The sequence below is a fragment of the Cetorhinus maximus genome, chromosome 12 (assembly GCF_964194155.1).
Source record: "Cetorhinus maximus chromosome 12, sCetMax3.hap1.1, whole genome shotgun sequence".
Lineage (NCBI taxonomy): Eukaryota > Metazoa > Chordata > Chondrichthyes > Lamniformes > Cetorhinidae > Cetorhinus > Cetorhinus maximus.
The window spans coordinates 70,357,666-70,379,811 of NC_135890.1; the positions used below are offsets into that span (position 1 = coordinate 70,357,666).

The 22,146-nt window shown below is 42.7% G+C and overlaps 1 protein-coding gene across 1 annotated transcript in view; it reads right to left on the reverse strand.

Annotated features, from left to right (window-relative positions):
* Window positions 1-14,498, reverse strand: part of pisd (phosphatidylserine decarboxylase) — a 108,685-nt gene extending 94,187 nt beyond the window's left edge. The window contains exon 1 of the mRNA XM_078553846.1: window positions 14,431-14,498. Coding sequence (XP_078409972.1) covers window positions 14,431-14,486 — 56 coding nt within the window. The 5' untranslated portion in view covers window positions 14,487-14,498. The remainder of the gene's footprint in view (window positions 1-14,430) is intronic.
* Window positions 14,499-22,146: the final 7,648 nt, after the last annotated feature.

Below are 22,146 nucleotides of genomic sequence, written 5' to 3' on the forward strand. Positions count from 1 at the left end.
CAATATAATCAAGCAGAGTCATGAAGGGGGAATCATGCCTGACAAATTTATTAGAATCTTTTGAGGAGGTAACAAGCACAATAGATAAAGGGGAACCAGTAGATGTAATATATTTGGATTTCCAAACGACGTTTGATAAGATGCTGCACATAAGGCTGCTTAAGAGCCCATGGTGTTGGGGGTAGTATATTAGCATGGAAAGAGGATTGGCTAACTAATAGAAGACAGAGTTAGGATAAGGGGGGCATTTTCAGGATGGCAGCTTTAATTAGCGGAGTGCCACAGGGATCAGTGCTGGGGCCACAATTATTTACAATATATATTAACTTGGATGAGGGGAGTGAATGTACTATTGCCAAGTTTGCAGATGACACAAAAATAGGTGGGAAGGCAAGTGGAGAGGATGACATAAAAAGTCTAGAGGGATATATACAGGTTAAGAGAGCGGAAAAAAGCTTGGCAGATGGAATATAATCTGGGAAAATGTGAAGTTATGCACTTTGGCAGGAAGAACAGAGAAGGTGAATATTACTTAAATGGAGAAAAACTGCAGAAAGCTGCAGCACAGAGGGATTTGGGAGTCCTTGCACATGAATCACAAAATGCTAGCATACAGGTTCAGCAGGTAACAGGGAAGGCAAATGGAATGTTGGCCTTTATTTCAAAAGGAGTGGAGTATAAAAATAGGGAAGTTAAAGCTATAAAATTAAAAACTATAACTAAAACTATACAAGGCACTGGTTAGACCACACCGAGAATACTGTGAACAGTTTTGGTCCCCTTATCTAAGGAAAGATATACTGGCATTGGAGGCAGTCCAGAGAAGGCTCGCTAGGTTGATCTCAGGTATAGAGGGATTTTCTTATGAGGAGAGGTTGAGTGAGTTGGGTCTGTACTCATTGGCGTTTAGAAGACTGAGAGGCGACCTTATTGAAACATAAAAGATTCTTAGGGGGCTTGATAGGGTAGATGCTGAGAGGTTGTTTCCCCTTGTGGGAGAGTCTAGGGCCAGAGGGCATAATCTCAGAGTAAGGGGTTGCCCATTTAACATAGAGATGAGGAGGAATTTGTTCTCTCCAAGGGGAGTGAATCGGTGGAATTCCTTACCACAGAGGGCTGCGGAGGCTGGGTCATTAACTATATTCAAAGCTGAGATAGACAGATTTTTAATCAGTAAGAGAATCAAGGGTTATGTCGAAAAGGCAGGAAAGTGGAATTGAGGATTATCAGACTTAGCCATGATCTCATTGAATGGCGGAGCAGACTTGACAGGCCGAATGGCCTACTTCTGCTCCTACGTAGACTCAGACGTTTACAGCACAGAAGGGCTATTCGGCACATCGTGTCTGCACCGGTCAATGAAGATCTTACTATACTGATCCCATTTTCCAGCACTTGGCCCATAGCCCTGGAGGCTAAGGCAACGCAAGTCAATACCGAAATACTTCTTAAACGTTACGAGAGTTTCTGACTCAATCGCCCTTTCAGGCAGTGAGTTCCAGGCTCCCACCACCCTCTGGGTGAAAAAAATTTCTCAACCCCTCTTAGCCTTCTACCTCTTACCTTAAATTTATGCCCCCTGGTTATTGACCCCTCTACTAATGGAAAAAGTGCCTTCCTATCCACCCTATCCATGCCCCTCAATCTTATACACCTCTATCAGGTCCCCCCTCAACCCTTGCTGCTCCAAGGAAAATAACGCCAGCCTATCCAATCTTTCCTCATAGCTCAGACCCTCCAGCCCAGGCAGCATCCTGGTAAATCTCCTCTGCACCCTCTTCAGTGCAATCACATCCTTCCTATAATGTGATCAGAACTGCACGCAGTACTCCAGTTGTGGCCTAACCAGCATTTTATGCAGTTCAAGCATAACCTCCCTGCTCTTGCATTCTATGCCTCAGCTAATAAAGGCAAGTATCCCATATGTCTTCTTAACCACCTTACCTACCTGCCCTGCTACCTTCAGAGATCTGTGGATATCCACACCAAGGTCCCTCTGATCTTCAGTACTTTCCAGGGTCCTATCATTCATAGTGTAATCCCTTGCCTTGTTAGCCCTCTCCAAGTGCATTACCTCACACTTTTCCAGGCTGAATTCCATTTGCCACTGCTCTGTCCATTTGACCAGTCCATTGATATCCTCCTGCAGTTTACGGCTATTCTCCTCACTATTTATCACCCGACCAATTTTCGTGTCATCTACAAACTTCTTGATCATACCCCCTACATTTAAGTCCAAATCATTAATATACACCCCAAACAGCAAGGGCCCCAGCACCGAGCCCTGCGGAACCCCACTGGAGACAGACTTTCAGTCACAGAAACATCCCTCTCCCATCACTCTCTGCTTCCTGCCTCTCAGCCAACGTGCCACTTTGCCTTGGATCCCATGGGCTCTTACTTTCTTGACCAGTCTGCCATGAAGGACCTTATCAAAAGACTTGCTAAAATCCATGTAGACCACATCAAATGCATTACCCTCATCAACACTCCTGGTTAACTCCTCAAAAAATTCGATCAAGTTTGTCAAACACGACCTTCCCTTAACTAATCCATGCTGCCTATCCCTGATTAATCCATGTCTCTCCAAGTGCAGATATATTCTGTCCCTCAGAATTCTTTTTAGTAACTAGCCCACCACTGATGTTTGGCTGACTGGCCTGTAATTTCCTGGTCTATCCCTTCCTCCTTTTTTAAAAAAAAAATGGGATATCGTTTGGAGTCCTCCAGTCTTCTGGCACCTCACCTGTGGCCAAAGAGGATTTGAAAATTACTGCCAGAGCCCATGATATCTCTCCCCTTGCCTCCCTCAACAGCCTGGGAAACATCTCATTCGGGCCTGCGGATTTATCCACTTTTAAGGCCGTTAAACCTGCTAGTACTTCCTCTCTCTCTATGTTAATTCCCTCTAGTATTTCACAGGCCTCCACCCTGATGTCTATACTTGTGTCATCCTTTTCCATTATGAAGACTGACGCAAAGAATTCATTGAGGACTGTACCCACATCTTCCAGGTCCACACAGATTACCTCTATGGTCCCTAATTGGCCCTACTCTTTCCCTAGTTATTCTCTTGCTCTTTATATATTTAAAAAACCCTTTGGGTTTTCCTTTATTCTACTCACCAATGCTTTCTCAAGGACTCTCTTAGCTTTCCTAATTTCATTTTTAAGTTCTCCCTGCACTTTTTACTCTTCTAGGGACTTTGCCACATTGACCCTCAGTATCTGTCACAAGCTTCTCTTTTTCTCTTAATCCTAACCTCTATGTCCTTTGACATCCAGGGTTCGCCATAGTTGCCTCCCCCCTTTGTTGTTACAGGAACATATTTGCCCTGTACTCTCACTATTTCCTCCTTGAATGCCTCCCACTGCTCTGACATGGTTTTGTCTGTAAGTAGCTGCTCCCAGTCCACTTGAGCCAAATCGTATTTCATCTTCGTTGAATTAGCCTTTCCCCAGTTTAGAACTTTTATTCCCAGCCCAACCGCATCCTTTTCCATAACTATCCTAAATCTAACTGAGTTATGGTCACTATCTCCAAACTGCTCCCCTACTGATACGCCTTCCACCTGCCCATGCTCATTTCCAAATATTAAGTCCAGAACTGGCCCCTCCCTTGTTGGGCTTTCTACACACTGGCTAAAAGCATTCTCCGGAATGCAACTTAAGAATTTTGCTCCCACCCTACCTTGCACACAAATTATCCCAGTTAATATTTGGGTAGTTAAAATCCCCTACTATCACTGCCTTATTATTCTTACACTTCTCTGAAATTTGATTACATGTTTGATCCTTGTCATGAAGTTATTAATATATTTATTATTGGAAAATATTTTTCTTTTAAAATAGAAGTTTAGTCTGTGGGTGTGTCTTAATTGGATTAAAGCCAGCTAGTCAGGGTGCTTTGATGTGTATTAGTTTTGATATGTAAGAGAGACAGAGTACATTTGCATTCTTTGAATAGAGCATTCAAGAAGTGGGGTGAATTCTGGCACCTAGCGAGCAGAGACCAATATGTTTATATTGCTAATAAAATTGGTACTATGAAAGGGGTTTTATTGTTAGAAAAGGCTGGTGGCACAATGAGAATTTACATTCAAAGAGCTGTGGTAGGTAAAACTTCAGCAGTGTTGTGTGTGTACAGCAGAGGCAATGTGAGGTCAAAAGCAGCTGTAAGCTTCCAACTGTCTCCACAGGAACCAAAGTGAAAAGAACCTCATTTTGAATTCATAAGGTGAAAATGTTTTGCCTGGTGTCTGGTTAAGTTTTTGGGTTACTGTTGCCTTAATGGAGATTAGTTTAGGAATTTGTTAAAAGTTATGATTATAGTAATTCATAGAGACTTGTATATATTTAACTTGTGTAAATTAATAAAATATTTCATTTAGCTTAATATAAAACCTCTCGAGAACTGGTGGTTTGATTCCTGAATTTAGAATTGCATCTCAAGCATAACACTTAAAATTATATCTTTTGACAGTTGCTTAAAGTTTCCCTCTGGGATTTAAAAAAAAAAATAACTCACCTTTACCAACTGCTCGGTTAAAACAATCCTTTATCGTTCCCTGACTGTTTGGCAGCCTATAGTACACACCCAACATTGTGTTTGCTCCTTCTGTGTTTTTACTTCTACCCATATGGCCTCTTTTGATGATCCTTCCAATATATCATCCCTCCTCACTGCTATAATTGATTCCTTGATCAATATTGTGACCCCGCCTCCTCTTCTATCCCCCTCTCTATCTCATCTGAATACCTTAAAACCAGGAATGCTGAGCTGCCAATCCTGCCCTTTAAGCTAAATCTCAGTCATAGCTATATCATACTACCACATGCCTATCTGTGGCCTTAGCTCGTCTGTCTTATTCCTCAGGCTCCTTGCATTAAAATATATCCCATTTAGTCTTACTAAACTCACTTCTTTCTCATCTAGCCTATGCTTCCTCTGCCTTCCAGACTCACTTACTCGCGTTTTAACTTCTAATTCTATCTCGGCTTCTCTCCCTTCTGAACTACTTTTCAGGATCCCATCCCCCTGCCAATTTAGTTTAAATCCGCCCCAACAGCATTAGCAAACCTCCCCGCGAGGATTTTGGTCCTGTTCAGATGTAACCCGTCCAACTTGTACAGGTCCCACCTCCCCCAGAAATGGTCCCAATGCCCCAGGAATCTAAAGACCTCCCTCCTGCATCATCTCTCCAGCCATGCATTCATCTGCTTTATCCTTCTGTTCCAATACTTGCTACTGCGTGGCACCGGGAGTAATCCGCAGATTACTACCTTTGAAGTCCTGCTTTTCAATTTCCTACCCAACTCCCTAAAGTCTGCTTGCGAGACCTCATTTCTCTTTCTTCTTTGGTCATTGGACCATGACCTCTGGCTGTTCACCCTCCCCCTTCAGAATGCCCTGCAGCAATTCCGTGATGTCCTTGACCCTAACACTCAGGAGCAACACACCATCCTGGAGTCACGTCTACAGCCGCAGAAGTGCCTGTCTACTCTCCTCACTAATGAATCCCCTACCACTATTGCCCTACCACACTTCTTCCTCCACCCCCTGAGCAGCTGGACCACCCACAGTGCCATGGCCTTGGTCCCTCTGTGGAGGCCAACCAGAGCCATCACAGAATCTCACAATGCAGAAGAGGTCCTTTGGCCCATCGAGTCTGCACCGACACATGAGAAACACCTGAGCTACCTACCTAATCCCATTTAACAGCACTTGGCCCATAGCCTTGAATGTTATGACGTGCCAAGTGCTCATCCAAGTACTTTTTAAAAGGGTGTGAGGCAACCCGCCTCCACCACCCTCCCAGACAGCTCCGTCCAGGCCATCACCACCCTCTGGGTAAAAATGTTTTTCCTCACATCCCCCTAAACCTCCTGCCCCTCACCTTGAACTTATGTCCCCTCGTGACTGACCCTTCAACTAAGGGGAACAGCTGTTCCCTATCCACCCTGTCTATGCCCCTCAATCTTGTACACCTCGATCAGGTCGCCCTTCAGTCTTCTCTGCTCTAATGAAAACAACCCAAGTCTATCCAACCTCTCTTCATAACTTAAATGTTTCATCCCAGGCAACATCCTGGTGAATCTCCTCTGCACCCCCTCCAATACAATCACATCCTTCCTATAATGTGGCAACCAGAACTGCACAACAGTACTCCAGCTGTGGCCTCACCAAGGTTCTATACAACTCCAACATGATCTCCCTACTTTTGTAATCTATGCCTCGATTGAGAAAGGCAAGTGTCCCATATGCCTTTTTCACCACCCCACTAACATGCTCCTCCGCCTTCAGAGATCTATGGACACACACGCCAAGGTCCCTTTGTTCCTCAGGACTTCCTAGTGTCCTGCCGTTCATTGAATACTTCCTTGTCAAATTACTCCTTCCAAAGTGTATCACCTCACACTTTTCAGGGTTAAATTCCATCCGCCACTTATCTGTCCATTTGACCATCCTGTCTATATCTTCCTGTAGCCCAAGACACTCAACCTTACTGTTAACCACCCAGCTAATCTTTGTGTCATCCACAAACTTACTAATTCTACCCCCCACATACTCATCTATGTCGTTTATATAAATGACGAATAATAGGGGACCCACCACAGATCCCTGTGGTATGCCACTGGACAGTGGCTTCCAGTCACTGAAGCTTCCTTCTGTCATCACCCTCTGTCTCCTGCAATTAAGCCAATTTTGAATCCACCTTATCAAATTACCCTGTATCCCATGTGCATTTGCCTTCTTTATAAGTCTCCCATGTGGGACCTTGTCAAAGGCTTTGCTGAAATCCATATAAACGACATCAACTGCACTACCCTCATCTACACACCTGCTCACCTCCTCAAAAAATTCAATCAAATTTGTTAGGCATGACCTCCCTCTGACAAAGCCATGCTGACTATCCCTAATCAAACCTTGCCTCTCCAAGTGGAGATAGATTCTCTCCTTCAGAATTTTCTCCAATGGTTTCCCTACCACTGACGTGAGACTCACTGGCCTGTAGTTCCCTGGCTTATCTCTACAACCCTTCTTAAATAGCGGAACCATTTTCAGGTTGGCAAGATGTGACAAGGGGAGTGTCACAGGGATCAGTGCTGGGCCCTCAAATATTTACAATCTACATCAATGACTTGGATGAAGGGGCCAAATGTAAGGTTGCTAAATTTGCTGATCACAAAGAGAGGTAGGAGTAAGTGTGAAGAGGACATAAGGAGTCTGGAAAGAGATATAGATAGGTTAAATGAGTGGCAAAGATTTGGCAGATGGAGTATAACGTAGGAAAATGTGAACTTGTCCACTTTGGCAGGAAGAATAGAAAAACAGCAAATTATTTAAATGGAGAGAGATTGCAGAACTCTGAGGTGCACAGGGATCTGGCTGTCCTGGTGCATGAATCTCAAAATGTTGGTATGCAGGTGCAGCAAATGATAAGGAAGGCAAATAGGATGTCATTTATTGCAAGGGGAATGGAGTGTAAAAGTAGAGATGTTTTGCTACAGTTATAGAGGTCATTAGTGAGGCCACATCTAGAATGCTGTGTACAGTTTTGGTCTCCTTATTTAAGGACAGACATAATTGCATTCGAAGCAGTTCAGAGAAGGTTCACCACTGATTCCTGGGATGAAGGGGTTATCTTATGAGGAAAGGTTGGACAAATTGAGCCTGAATCCATTGGAGTTTGGAAGAATGAGAGGCGATCTTATTGAAACATATAAGGCCCTGAGGGAGCTTGACAGGGTTGATGCTGAAAGGATGTTTCCCCTTGTGGGAGAGTCTAGAACCAGGGCATACAGTTTAAAAATAAGGGGTCTCCCTAAGATGGAGATAAGGAGAAATTTTCTCAGAGGGTCGTGAGTCTGTGGAACTCTTTTCACCAGAGAGAGGGGGAAGCGGGTCCATTGAATATTTTTGAGGTAGATTATTAACTAACAAGGGAGTCAAAGGGTATCGGGGGTAGGCAGGAAAGTGGAGTTGAGTCCACAATCAGATCAGCCATGATCTTATTGAATGGCTGAGCAGGCTCGAGGAACCAAATGGCCTACTCCTGCACCTAATTCATAGTTTGTATGACATGTTGAACCATTTGGATTTTTATGACAATCCAAGATCTTCATGGCTACTTTTACTGGTACTAGCTTTTTATTTCCAGATTTAAAAAAGAAATTGAATTCAAGTTATCAAACTGGGATTTGAACTCTCATTCCCTGGATTACAAGTCATGTCACATTATCATTACACCACCATACCCTAGTCAGCAGATGAGACAAACCTTTAATGCCATCCAGCTGTCTAGCCCCCTGGAAGGTGCAGATACTACTTGAACAATTGGGAAACTTCAAACTAACATGCAGCAGAAAAAAAAGAGGGAAAGGAGTCAGGACAGCTATGTGGTTGCATATCAGGTTTAAATGTCATAAAACACACATCAGCCTGCAGGTTATCAATTCAGTTAGTAGGATATGAACATAAATCATCATTCACTACACCAAAAACACTCTCACCATTTTCCAAGGCCGAAAAATGGTTTGCAAGCAAGATGCACTCGGAGGATTCCCTCGCTACCTGCCTGGTCACCTTCTATCTGGCAGACATCCATTCCCTCGCTTAAGCTGCAGGGTGACCACGTCCTGAAACGTGCTAGGATTTCCCACATAGCACAGGATGAGCAAATTAATGGGACTGAGCTCCCCAGACATATCTTAACTCAATAGAATATGGACCTTTGCTTTTATTTCACCCTTACTCCTACTTGAGTATAGACTAGATGCTAGATCCTCTAGGTGCTGCTGACTGCCTGTCCCAGGGTCCTCCTCTCACACTCTCCTCTACGTCTTATGGTCTAAACCTCGCCTCTTATTCTAGGCTACCAACAGCAGCACCTTAGCCTTAAAGTAAACCAGCTGACTGCACGCCAGGGCAGTGGACTTCACTGAATGCAGAACTTAGATACTAAACACCTTAACACAAAAGCACAGTAAAACATTACTGGAGGCAGCGTTGGTAGGGGGGAAAGAGAGGGAACACAGGGATTTTTAAGCCCGAAGAATGTACAACCCACCCTTGTTAAAGGCACTTAAACTACTGGATAATTCAACATTTTATGCAAATTGAAGAGCTAACCACATAATGTGAGGCTGGAGTCACATGTAGGCCAGGGGAGGGTAGGATTCTTTCTCTGAGGGTTTTTACATCATTACAACAGCTTGCAGGATCAATGTTATTATTTTCATTGTAACAGAACTCAATTTGTTTCAGCAGAATAACTCTTCAAAATCTTTGTTGTCCACATATAAATAGGAGGAGCACAAAACATTGTGTAGGATATATGTCACAGAAACAGGTTACTCAGACCAGTGTTTGAGCCTCCTCCCATCTTTACAACAACGAGGTACTTCAAAGAGTGTAATCAGACAAAACTTGACAGCAAGCTAAAGGAGGAAACATTAGGTGGGGTAACTAAAAGTTTGTTCAGTGGTAGGTTTTAAGAGGTGTCTCAAAGGATGAGGAGGACAGGTGGAGGGACGAAGAGATTTAAGGATGGAATTCAAGAGCTTAAGCACAGCTGCCAATGCTCGGGTGAACAAAGTGGGAGATGGACACAAAGCCAGAGTTAAGACTGGAGGAAGTAACTGAGATATGGAGGGGCACGGAGGAATTTAAACAAGAGAATTAATGAGGCCAGGAAGGCAAGTTGGATGGGCAAGGCACCAACATAGGTCAGCAAGCATAGCAGTGAGAGGACCTCGATGCAGGTTATAAAGGAAGAGTTTTAGACAAACTTAAGTTTATGGAGGGTGGAACAGTGCAACCAGGAAAGCATTGGAATAGTCGAGTCTGGAGGTGACAATAGCGTGGATGGGGATCTCAGCAGCATTTATTTTACTGTTTTTTTAAAAAAAAACTTATCCATACACAGAATATGGGTATCACTGGTAACATCAACATTTGTTGCCCATCCCCTATTTGCCCTTGAGAAGGTGGTGGTAAGCTGCTTTCTTGAGCTGTTGCAGTTCACACAGTAAACTTCCATAGTGCTATTAGGAAGGGAGTTCCAGAAATTTGACTCAGCAATGAAGGAATGGTGATAACTTTCCAAATCAGGATATGGCAGGTGACTTGGAGGGTGGTCAGCAATTTAGCAAGAATAGAGTTGAAAGCTAAGAGTCTCTCATGGGCAGCTTGGGGAGGGCATGAGGGAAGATAGGAGAGAAACTAGAGACAAATGCAGGTTTAGGGCCAGGATAGGGGGGGGGAATCATAGCATGAGAGAGAGAAGTTACTTGATAACCTTACAAAAATCTATCGATCTCAATCTTAAAGTCCAATTGACCCAACACCTACAATTTTTTGGAGAGTCCCAGACTTGCACTACCCTTGTGTGAAAAAGTGCTTCCTGATTTCAGTCCTAAATGGCCTGGATCTAATTTTAACACTGTGGCCCCTTGCTCTGGATTCCCACACCAGGGAAAATAGTCTCTCTGTATCTACCTTTCCAAATTCCTTTATCATTTTAAACATCTTAATCAGGTCAGTCTTTTAAACACAAGGGTGGACAAGGCAAGTTAATGCAACCTCTCCTTATGATCTAGTTGAATGCAAGAATAGGCTAATAGTCTAAATGGTCTACTCCAGTTCTAATGGAAGATTGCTGATGCTCACCATAAGTTGCATCAGAACAGTCACCACAATCATGGCGAGTACAAAGGAGAAATTGGTCTTCCTTTTGAAAAGAATGCAATTTTAGTACATCCTCACTCCCTTGAATGCAATTAAAAAAAAACATTTCTTCAAGCTATTTGCTCCCACCTCCCTTAGGGCCTTCAGTCAGAACAAGAGCATAACATTTTAAATGTCACCATTTTAATTAGTTGACAAGTATATGAATCATAGTTTGATTAACATTTCAATATTAATTAAGGTGCAGAGCTTCATTAAATTGGGGGGGAAAAAAATCAGATCAACTATTTCTAACTGCTTCACCTGTCCCACCCCTCCTTCAACCAGCTTATATTCCATCTCATTTCTATTTTTCCTTAGTTCTGATGAAGAGTCATATGGACTTGAAACGTTAACTGTATTCCTCTCTGCAGATGCTGTCAGACCTGAGTTTTTCCAGGTATTTTTGTTTTTATTTCTAACTAAATACAGAATGGGAAATAGAAAGCAATGAAAGTGAACAGAGTAAAAGAAACAACAGAAATCACAGAGAGAAGAGCAGAACTTCTTTAAGATAGGCTTTCCTGGAAGAGAAGTGGCAGTGAATCAAACTGTAAAAAAAGCAGAATACTGTGGATGTTGGAAATCAGAAATACAAACAGAAAATGCTGGAAAATACTCAGCAGGTCAGGAAGCATCTGTGAAAAGAGAAACAGAGTTAATATTTCTGGTCAATGACCTTTCAGCAGAACTGAAACGTTAACTGTTTCCCTCTCCACAGATGCTGCCTAACCTGAGTATTTTCAGCATTTTCTGTTTTTGTTTCAGAATTCCAGCATCTGCAGCATTCTGCTTTTTAAATATTTCTAAGTTCTAATTAAAGGTTGCCTGAAATCTCTAAGCTAGAGTATTACAGAACTGAGCTGTGTTTTAATAAAAAGAAAAAAAAAATTAAGTAACAAAAACCAAGCTTGGTCTTTACTCCCTCATTTGAACAGCACTGAAGTCTGCAAACACAAGTTTTACAAATAAGAACTGAGTGATTTATATACTTGACAACTCATGAAGACAGTGACAGTTTAAAACATTGTGTTCCTCTTGTTTTAACTGAAGGTCTCAAGGGAGGGTGGAAGTAACAAGCTTGAAAAATGTTTTTCCCCAAATGCATTCAAGGAATGAGGGCGTTGATATGCCAAGAAACAAAACCATGCCAACTTCAGTCAAAAAATACAACCTGGGCGTAATGTGGCAAACAAGGATGGAGGGCAGGTGTGAAAACAAAAATTATAGCATAGGAGGCGGCCATTCAGCCCATCCTGTCGATGTCAATCAAAAAAGAGCCATCAAGACTAATCCTAATTTCAAGCTCTTGGTCAGTAGTCCTGCAGCTTACGCCATCTTGCATGCATATCCAAGTGTTTTTTTAAAAACGCAATTGGGGGGGGGGGGGGGGGCGGGGGGGGGGGGCGGGATTTCTGCCCCTACCACCCTTTCAAGTAGGACACTCCAGATCCTCAGCACCCAAGGGAACCCAAACTCTCAGAGAAATCTAGAACCCAATCCTTCCACAAATTAGTTTAAATCTATACCTTCTGGTTCTTGACCTAACAGAAATACCTCTTTCCCACTCTATTTAGACCCCTCAATTTTATACACCTCAATTAAATCTCCCCTCAGCCTCCTCTGTTCCGAAGAAAATAACCTCAATCTTTCTTCAGGGCTAAAATGCTCCGTTTCTGGCAACATTCTCATAAATCTCTTCTGTATTCTCTAGTACAATCACATCCTTCCTGTAATACAGTGCCCAGAACTTCAGTCAGTATTCCAGCTGCAGTCTAACTGGTTTTTATAGAGCTCTAGCACAACCTTCCTGATCTTACATTCAAGGCCTTAGCGATAAAGGAAAGCTTCCCTTATACCTTCCTGGCCACCTTATCTACCAGTTCTGCTGCTTTCAGGGATCTGTAGACATATACTTCAAGGTCTCTCTGTTCCTCTATACTGTTCAGAATCCTACCACTTGTTGTGTATTCCCTTGTCTTGTTTGTCTTCCCCAAATGCATCACTTCACACTTCTCCAGATTGAATTCTATTTTTTCTGTCCACCTGACCAGTCCACTGATATCTTCCTGGAGTCTACAGATATTTTCCTATCAAACACACAGCCCTTTTTTGAATCACCTACAAACTTAAATCAAAAAAGAGAAGGGACTGAAGCTTGTGATGGTTTAAAAGCCACGACTACCAATAGCACACTCATTCAAGTCACAAGGTTGTGTGTCCGAGACCATTCCAGTGACTTGAGTACATAATGCAGGCCAACACTCCCAGTGCAGTAAAGGGGGACAAGATGTTAAACTGAGACCCTATCTGCCCTTAGGTGGGCGTATATACTCCATGACGCTATTTCAAAGAGCAGCACAGGAGCTCTCTCTATGTCCAAGTCAATATTTATCCCTCAATCAACACCACTAAAATCCTGGTCCACTCCTCTACCACCCTCAACACCTGATCCCCTTCCCACGGAACCTTCCCATGCAATCACAGAAGGTGCAATGCCTGCCCCTTTACCTCCTCACCGTCAAGGGCCCAAACACTCCTTTCAGGTGAAGTAGCGCTTCACTTGCACCTCCTTAAATTTGGTCTACTGCATTCGCTGCTCCCAATGCGGCCTCCTCTACATTGGAGCCACCAAATGCAGACTGGGTGACCACTTTGCAGAACACCTTCGGTCTGTCCGCAAGCATGACCCAGACCTTCCTGTTGCTTGCCATTTCAACACACCACCTTGCTCTCATGCCTGTCCTTGGCCTGCTGCAGTGTTCCAGTGAATCCCAACGCAAACCACAGGAACAGCATCTCATCTTCAGATTAGGCACTTTGCAGCCTTCCAGACTTAACATTGAGTTCAACAACTTCAGAACTCTTTCCTCTATCTTCACCCTTTTTTTAACCCCTTTTTCAATATTCATTATTTTTTATCCACTTATCTATAATTTTTAATTTTTAAAATTCATTTATTCATTGTTTTATCCTTTTTTATTCCCCCTTTTATCCCACTTTCGATCCTTCACCTGCTCCACCCCCCCCCCCTTAAACAGTATGAATTTCATCACATTTCTACTTTTTAGCTCTGAAGGGTCATACAGACTCGAAACGTCAACAGTTTTTCTCTCTCCACAGATGCTGTCAGACATGCTTGAGTTTTTCCAGCATTTTGTTTTTGTTTCAGATCTCCAGCATCCGCAGCATTTTGCTTTTATGCTAAAATCAGTTATCTGATTTGTACCTTATTGCTGTTTATGGGACCTTGCTGTGCATTTTCTACATTGCAATACAACACTTCCAAAAGTGCCGAGGCATCCTAAGGACGTCCGAAAGAAGTACAAGTGTTTCTATCCTTCTTTACAACTTGTGGCACATCCAGGGGGTGCGAGGGCGATGAGCTCATGAAAATCACTTCGATTTACCAAGAGTGCTTCCTGAGCCTGCACTTAATGTAAACCCGGGGCAACTACTGTCCTGAGGAGTGACCGACCACACGCGGTTTGCTTGAATGTTTATTTTAGCAATAAAGCCGCAAGGTCGAAGCCCCAGCACCGGTTGCTTCAGGCTGACAGGACAGGACGGGTGAGGTGAGGCTGTCTGAGCGCAGCCTAACCCACTCCCTCTCTCCCGGTACCGAAACCAACAGCCACAAGTCTGTCTCCTGCACCGCATCTGACCGAGTTTTCCCCCTCTCCTCCTCGGGCAGCTCCTTACCTGGGCCCGGCGGCTCGAAGCCGCGCCGACAACAGCCCCACTCTGGAAGCCGCCATGACAGAAGCCCCGCCCTCAGAGGCGCAGCCAATCAGCGCTCGCCATCAGCCCTCCCAGAATTCCCGGTGAGGGGAGCGTTGCCATGGCGACGCCAGGAGCTCCCAGCTAGAGAGCCAAGAAGCTGCAGGTGTCCTGGTGAATAGAGCAGAGGATGGAGTCACCTTTATTCTTTAAAGGTGTTTGATAGTGAGGAAGATATCAGTTAATTGGTCAGGTGGACAGAAAAAAATGGAAGTCAATCCGGAGAAGTGTGAAGTAATACATTTAAGTGGGACAAACCAGGCAAAGGAATACAGAATAACTGGTAGGATTCTGAGCGATGTAGAAGAACAGAGATAGCTCAGAGTGTATGTCTAGAGATCCCTGAAGGCACCAGGACTGGTAGATAAGGTAGCCAAGAAGGTACAAGGGATGACTTCAGAAGAAGAGACATACTGGTCTTGAACCGTTAACTCTGTTTCATGCTGCCAGACCTGCTGTGTTTTTCCAGCATTTTCAGTGTTTATTTCAGATTTCCAGCATCTGCAGTATTTTGCTTTTATTATATAAGGGATACTTTCCTTTATTGGTTAAAGCCTTGAGTATAAGAGCAGGAAGGCTATGCTAGAACTCTATAAAAACACTAGCTAGACTGCAGCTAGAGTACTGGTTGGATGTTTTTGGAATACAAGAAAAATTCAACCTCTGGAAATCTGGTCTGACACCACAGTGCAATATTGAGGGAGTGCTCCACTATAAGACCCCCACAGCTCTGTCAGATGAATGTCAAAGACACAGAATCCCGTGGCAGTCTTTCAAAGAACAAGGGAGTTTTCCCAGTAGTGCCCTGACCAAAACATTGCTCAACCAACTAAAGTGTCTGCTGTGGCTCAGTTGGAAGCATAAGGTTCTGGGTTCAAGTTCCACTCCAGGGCTTGAGGACAAAAGTCAAGGCCGACACTCCAATGCAGTACTGAGGGAGTGCAGCACTGTTGGAGGTGCCATCTTTCGGATAAGATGTTAAACTGAGGCCCCATCTGTCTGCTTGGATGGATGTAAAAAATCCCATGGCATTATGTCAAAGAAGAGCAAGGAGTTATGCCCAGTGTCCTGGTGAATATTTATCCCTCAATCAACATCACAAAAAACAGATTATCTGGTTATTATCACATTGCTGTTTGTGGGAGTTTGCTGTGTGCAAATTGGTTTCCACTTTTCATACAATACAACAGTAACTGCACTTCAAAAGTACTTAATTGGATGTGGAGTGCTTTGAGATATCCATTGGTCATGAAAAATGCTATATAAATGCAAGGCTTTCTCTTTCAAAGTCACTAAACTTGATAAATTATCTCACTGCTGTTTGTTTGATCTTCCTGTGCACAAATTCACTGCCTTGGGCAGCATATTATAAGATTGGGGGCAGATGGCTCGCTCTGCACAAATTCACTGCCTTGTGTTCCTATGTTACAACAGTGACTACACTTCAAAAGTAATTAATTGACTGTAAAGCATTCTCAAACAACTTGAGATCTTGAAAGATGCTATATAAATGCACTCTTCCTTTCTTTCTGAGGGGGTGCCCAGCAACATCTGATGTTTACTTTTAGTGGGTTTGAGGAGTTTGAGCCTCTGCCAGGCAGGCATCCAGCGAAATGATGCAGAAGGTTTTATGATGTCCCAATCCAGCCTCATTTACACTTGCTTTGTCTTCTGTTTGGGGCACCAGGTCACTGCCCACTGTTCCACTGAAAGTAGACACAAAGCATGCCCTTCTGTGTTGTACTATTCTATGATTCTACAATACATCTCCGTTACCTTTCTGTTGTGCTTTGTATCTGGGAAATAGGCATATCCTGGGTGAAAGCAGTGGAAAATCCAGTAGAATAGGGATTTACTACTGAACATGTGCAAAGCCTATCATGTAGACGGAGCAGAGATGACAAGTTGTTGGTGTGTTATTTAGTTACAGAAGAACAAGACAGAAAAGTACGTCTGCATTTTCTTTCATGCACTGCTGAAGTCAAGTCTCAGCTGGTCAAGCTGTGAAAGGAGGACTTCTATTTATATTGCATCTCTCAAAAAAGTCCCAAAACACTTCAAGTACAATTTATTAACAAACATGACAACCATTTTGCATAGTAAAATTCCACAAAAAGCAATGGCAGAAATGGAAAGTTAATCGATTTTTTGTTAATCACCAAGCCTCCTTCAACAGCACCTTACAAACCTATGACCCGTACCACCTAGAAGGATAAGGGCAGCACATGCATGAGAACAGTACCACCTGCAAGTCCCCCTCCAAGCCACACACCATCCTGACTTGGAAATATATCACAGTTCCTTCACTGTCTCTGGGTGAAAATACTGGAACTCCCTACCTAACAGTAATGTGGGTCTACCTATATCACATGGACTGCAGCAGTTCAAAAAGACGGCTCACCAACACCCTCTCAAGGGCAATTATGGATGGGCAATAAATGCTGGCCCAACCAGTGACGTCCACGTCCCGTGAAAGAATTTTTAAAAAATGGTTAATCATTGATTGAGGGAGTGATGCTGACCAAGACACTGGCCTGATCTCTTTTGAGTAATGTCGTGGAATCTTAAGTATTCTTTTGAATCAACAGAACAGACAGGCAAAGCCTTGGCTTATTGGGGTTGATTCCACAATTCAGCAATCCCAAGGGTGCTCTGGTTAGGAAACTGCAGGCTAACGGATCTTGATGTTCCATCTGTTTAAATGCACCATAGATAGCAATTCTTCACTGGGGTGCCTAGCCTCGGATACTAGATTCTCAACACTACTCTGTCTGTAGACCTGCCAACTCTGGTCTCAAGCTACTCTGTCATCTGTATGTTGAATCATAGAATGGTTACAGCACAGAAGGATGCCATTTGGCCCTTCAAGTCTCTGCAAGAGCAACTCAGCTCATCCCACTCCACTGCTTTTTCCATGTAACCATGCAAATTTTTCCCTTCAGGTGCTTATCCAATTCTCTTTTGAAAACCATGATTAAATCTGCCTCCTCCACACTCTCAGCCAGCGCATTCTAGATCATAACCAGTTACTGCCTAAAAAGTTTTCCTCAAGTTGTCCTTAGTTCTTTTGCCAGTCATCTTAAATCTGTGTCATTTGGTTCTTGACCGTTCTGCCAGTGGGACCAGTTTCCCTTTAGACTGTGTAGACCTCTCATGATTTTGAAATTTTCTCTCAACCTTCAGTGTTCTAAGGAAAACAACCTCAGCTTCTCTAACCTGTTTGTGTAACTGATGTCCTTCATCCCTGGAACTATTCTCGTTTTCAGCACCCTCTTTAAAGCCTTCATCTGCTTCCTAAAGTGCGGTGCCCAGAATTGGACACAGTAGTCCAGTTGAGGCTGAACCAGTGTTTTTTTAAAGGATCATCATAATTTTCTTACTTTTGTACATACCTCTACTTATAAAGCCAAGGAACTGGTAAAAAAATGTAATCACTTTCTCAACCTACCCTGCCACTTTCAATGATTTGTGCATATTTGTCCAGGCCCTGCACAAACTTTAGAATTGTGCCTTTAGTTTGTATTGTTTCTCCTGTTCCTACCAAAATACATCACCTCACTTCTCAGCATTAAATTTCATCTGCCTCATGTCTGCCCATTCCACCATCCTGTTAATGACCTTATGAAGTCTATCACTATCCTCCTCACAGTTCACAATCCTTCCAAGTTTTGTGTCATCTGCAAATTTTGAGATTATGCACTGCACCCCATAGTCTAAGCCATTAATATAGATCAATAAAAGCAGTGATTCTAGTACTGACTCCTAGGGATCCCCACAGTATAGCTTCCTCCAGTCTGTTTCCTGTTACTCAGCCAACTTCATGTCCATGTTGCCACTGTCCTTTTGTTTCATGGGCTTCAACTTTGCTCACAATTCTCTTCTTTGGCATTTTATCAAAACGCCTTTTGGAACAGCACTGTGGGTGTATCTACATATGGAATTCTCTTCCCCAGAAAGCAGTGGAGGCTGAATCATTGAATTTACTCAGTGCAGAGTTAGACAGATTTTTGATAGACAAGGGAGTCAAGGATAATGGGAGGCAGATGGCAAAGTGGAGTTGAGACACAACCAGCTCAGTGATGATCTTATTGAGTGGCAGAGTATACTCAAAGGGCTCAAAGGCCTACTTCTGCTCCTTAGTCCAATGTTCCTATGTCCTATATTCCTACCACATCAACTACATTACCCTCATAAACCTTCTCTGTTCCCTTATCAAAAAACCTTGATCAAGTTAGTTAAATAGTATTCATTCTGCCCAAAGGCAGATCCGTGGCTAATTATCTGCTGATGCTTTATCTTGAGCTGTTTTCTTGGCAGTATTTTGTCAGTGGTGGTTTGCCATTGGCTTCCACTCTCAGGGGCAGGATCAGGAGGCAGATCTTAAGTTTACCTCAGCTGGAACAGGAATCAGATCCATGCTGTTGTCATTATTTTGGACTGCACACTAGCCACCTAGCCAACTGAGCTAAACGGTCCCTTAAACGCAAGTGACTAGTAATTTTGTCCCAGATTATCGTTTCTAAAAGCTTTCCCGTTAAACTAATTGGCCCCTCTTCTCCACTTATTATCCTTTTACTGTTTAAATGCCTATAGAAGGCTTTTGGATTCCTCCATGTTATCTGCTGGTATTTTCTCATACTCTCTCTATTTCCTTTTTCACTTCCTCCCTGAACTTTCTATATTCAGCCTGGTTCTCACTTGTACTATCCACCTGACATCCTACTTCTTCTCCACTTACTCTCTATCTCACTCGCCATGCTGGAAGTTCTAGCTTTGGTTACCCTCCCATTCTCCCTTGTGGGAGGCTACGTAAACCGTACCTGAGCCATCTCCTCTTTAAAGCAGTCCGTTGTTCCATTAAAGTTTTGCCAGACAGTCAATTTACCCAGGACAGATCTGTTCTCAACTCACTGGAATTGGCCCTCCTCCAATTAAATATTTTTGCTCTAGATTGTTCCTTGTCCTTTTCTATAGCTAATAAAGACCTTAGGATACCGTGACCACAATTCCCCTACTGACACTTGACCCATCTCATTCCCCAGAACCAGTAACAGCAATGCCTCCTTCCTTGTTGGACTAGAAAAGTAATGATCAAGAAAATTCTAATGAATACACTTCAGAAACTCTTCTCCCTTCTGCCCTTTTCACTATTACTATTCAAGTCTATATAATAATTACTGAACCATACCACTGTATGGTTCTTGCACCTCTCTGTAATTTTCCTGCAAATTTGTCCCTCTGTATCCTCTATATTTGTTCCTCTATATGATGTATAAAATGCATAAAATTCCCAACTCTAACCAAATAGATTCTGCCCTTGATTCCCCTGGCCATCCTTGCTCTCTCCAGCACAGAAATATTCTTCTTAACTAATACTGCCACCCTTCCTCCTTTCTTTCCTTCCCTATCATTCATGAACACCCAATATGTAGGAATATTTAGTATTCAGTCCTGCCCTTTTTTGAGCCAGATCTCCGTTATCACTATAACATCATATTCCCCTGTGGCTATTTGCACTTGCAACTCACCAATGTTATTTACCACACGTCGTGCACTTACATTTATGTAGTATAACCCTGAATTAGCTCTGATTGTATTTCCCTTGGGGCAGAATCGTCCCAGATTTGCATTAAGTGTGGTAGCGGGCGGGAAAAATAATGCTTTCACTCCGTAATGTCCCAGTCCTGCCTCATTAATCATGCATTCCCAGGAAACATGCCAGGTTACTGGAGGGCGGCCTTTCATTTGCCTGTCATGCCGTCAACTCGCCGCTTCCTTACACCGGGCACCATATTTAAAATGCAGCCATGCACACACCTCTCACTGCTTCCAGCCCAGGACTGCTGTACAGAAGACATGGCCCCGAAAGGCATGAGGACTGCAGCATCTCGATTCAGTCCCTGGAATGCCTTTTGGACGCCATGGAGGCCTGCCATGATGTCCTCTACACCCGCTCTGGGTGAAGGCCAACAAGCAAGTGACAAATACAGCATGGGAGGCAGAAGCAACAGCAGTCAGTGCCAATGCCCTGCAAAAGAGGACAGCTACCCAGTGCAGAAAGAGAATGAATGGTCTCATCCATTCCGCCAGGGTAAGTCTGTCATGAAGCTATTAATATTTATAATATTATTGGAAAATATTTTTTTTTAAATAGAGATTTAGTCTGTGGTTGTGTCTTAATTGGATTAAAACCAGATAGTTTGGGTGCTTTGATGTGTACTAGTTTTGATATGTAAGAGAGATAACGTGCATTTGCATTTTTTGAATAGAGATTTCAAGAAGTGGGGTGAAAAATGATGCCTACCTAGCAGATACCAAGCCATATGTTTATATTACTAATAAAATTAGTACTATGAAAGGGGTTTTATTGTTAGAGAGGTTTAGTTCAGAGGTTGTTGATACAATGAGGATTAACATTCAATGGACAGTGGTAGGTATAACAAGACAATCATTTTAGGTGTGCAGAGCAGAGGCAATGTCAGATTAAAAGGCAGCTGCAAGCCTCCAACTGTCTCCACAGGAACCAAAGTGAAAAGAACTTCATTTTGAATTCGTAAGGTGAAAATGCTTTGCCTGGTGTATGGTTAAGTCTATGGGTTGCTGTTGCCTTAATGGAGATTAGTTTGGGAATTTGTTAAAAGTTATAATAGTAGTGATTTGTAGCCATGTGTATATATTTTAACCTGTGTAAATTAATAAAATGTTTCATTTAGTCTAATGTAAAACCTCGAGAACTGGTGGTCTGATTCCTGAATTTAGAGTCGCATCTCAAACATAACATTATCGTTATTATCTTCGAGGGGATATTTTAATGAGAAAATGGTGGAGGGAGATGCATTAGATTGTTAACCCATTAGGATATAGAAATGAGATTCTGAGGATTGCTCATGAAATTCCAAAGGGGGGCACATTTAGGAATTAGTAAAATACAGGAAAAGATACAGAGGTTTTTTTTGGCCAGAATTGCATAGGAATGTAGTCAAATTCTGCAGAACCAGTCATATATGTCAAATAACAGGAAAATCATAAGCAGTGATTAAGCCACGCCTTTAATCCCAGTACCAGCATTTGAAGAACCTTTTACCAGGGTCATGATTGATTGTAGAGGACCCCTCCCTAAGACTAAAAGTGGAAATCAGTATTTATTGACAATAATGGATGTGTCTACTAGGTTTCCTGAAGCTATACCTTTAAGAAATATTACAACTAAGAAGATTGTGGAGGAGTTAATTAAATTTTTCACACAATATGGCTTACCTAAAGAAATACAACCAGATCAGGGGTCAAATTTCATGTCACTGCTGTTTAAGGAAGTAGTAAGCAGTTTGGGGATAAAACAGTTTAAGTCAACAGTTTATCATCCAGAGCCACAAGAAGCATTGGAAAGGTGGTATCAAACTTTAAAAACTATGATAAGAGTGTACTGTCATCATTATGCACAGGATTGGGATACAGGAATTCCATTTTTGTTATTTGCTATTAGAGATGCTCCTAATGCATCAACTGGTTTTAGCCCTTTTGAACTAGTTTATGGTCAGGAGGTAAAGGGATCATTGAAATTGATTCATGAGAAATTGGTGGGTCAAAATTCAGAAACGACTGTTCTGGATTACCTATCAAAATTCATGGAAAAATTGA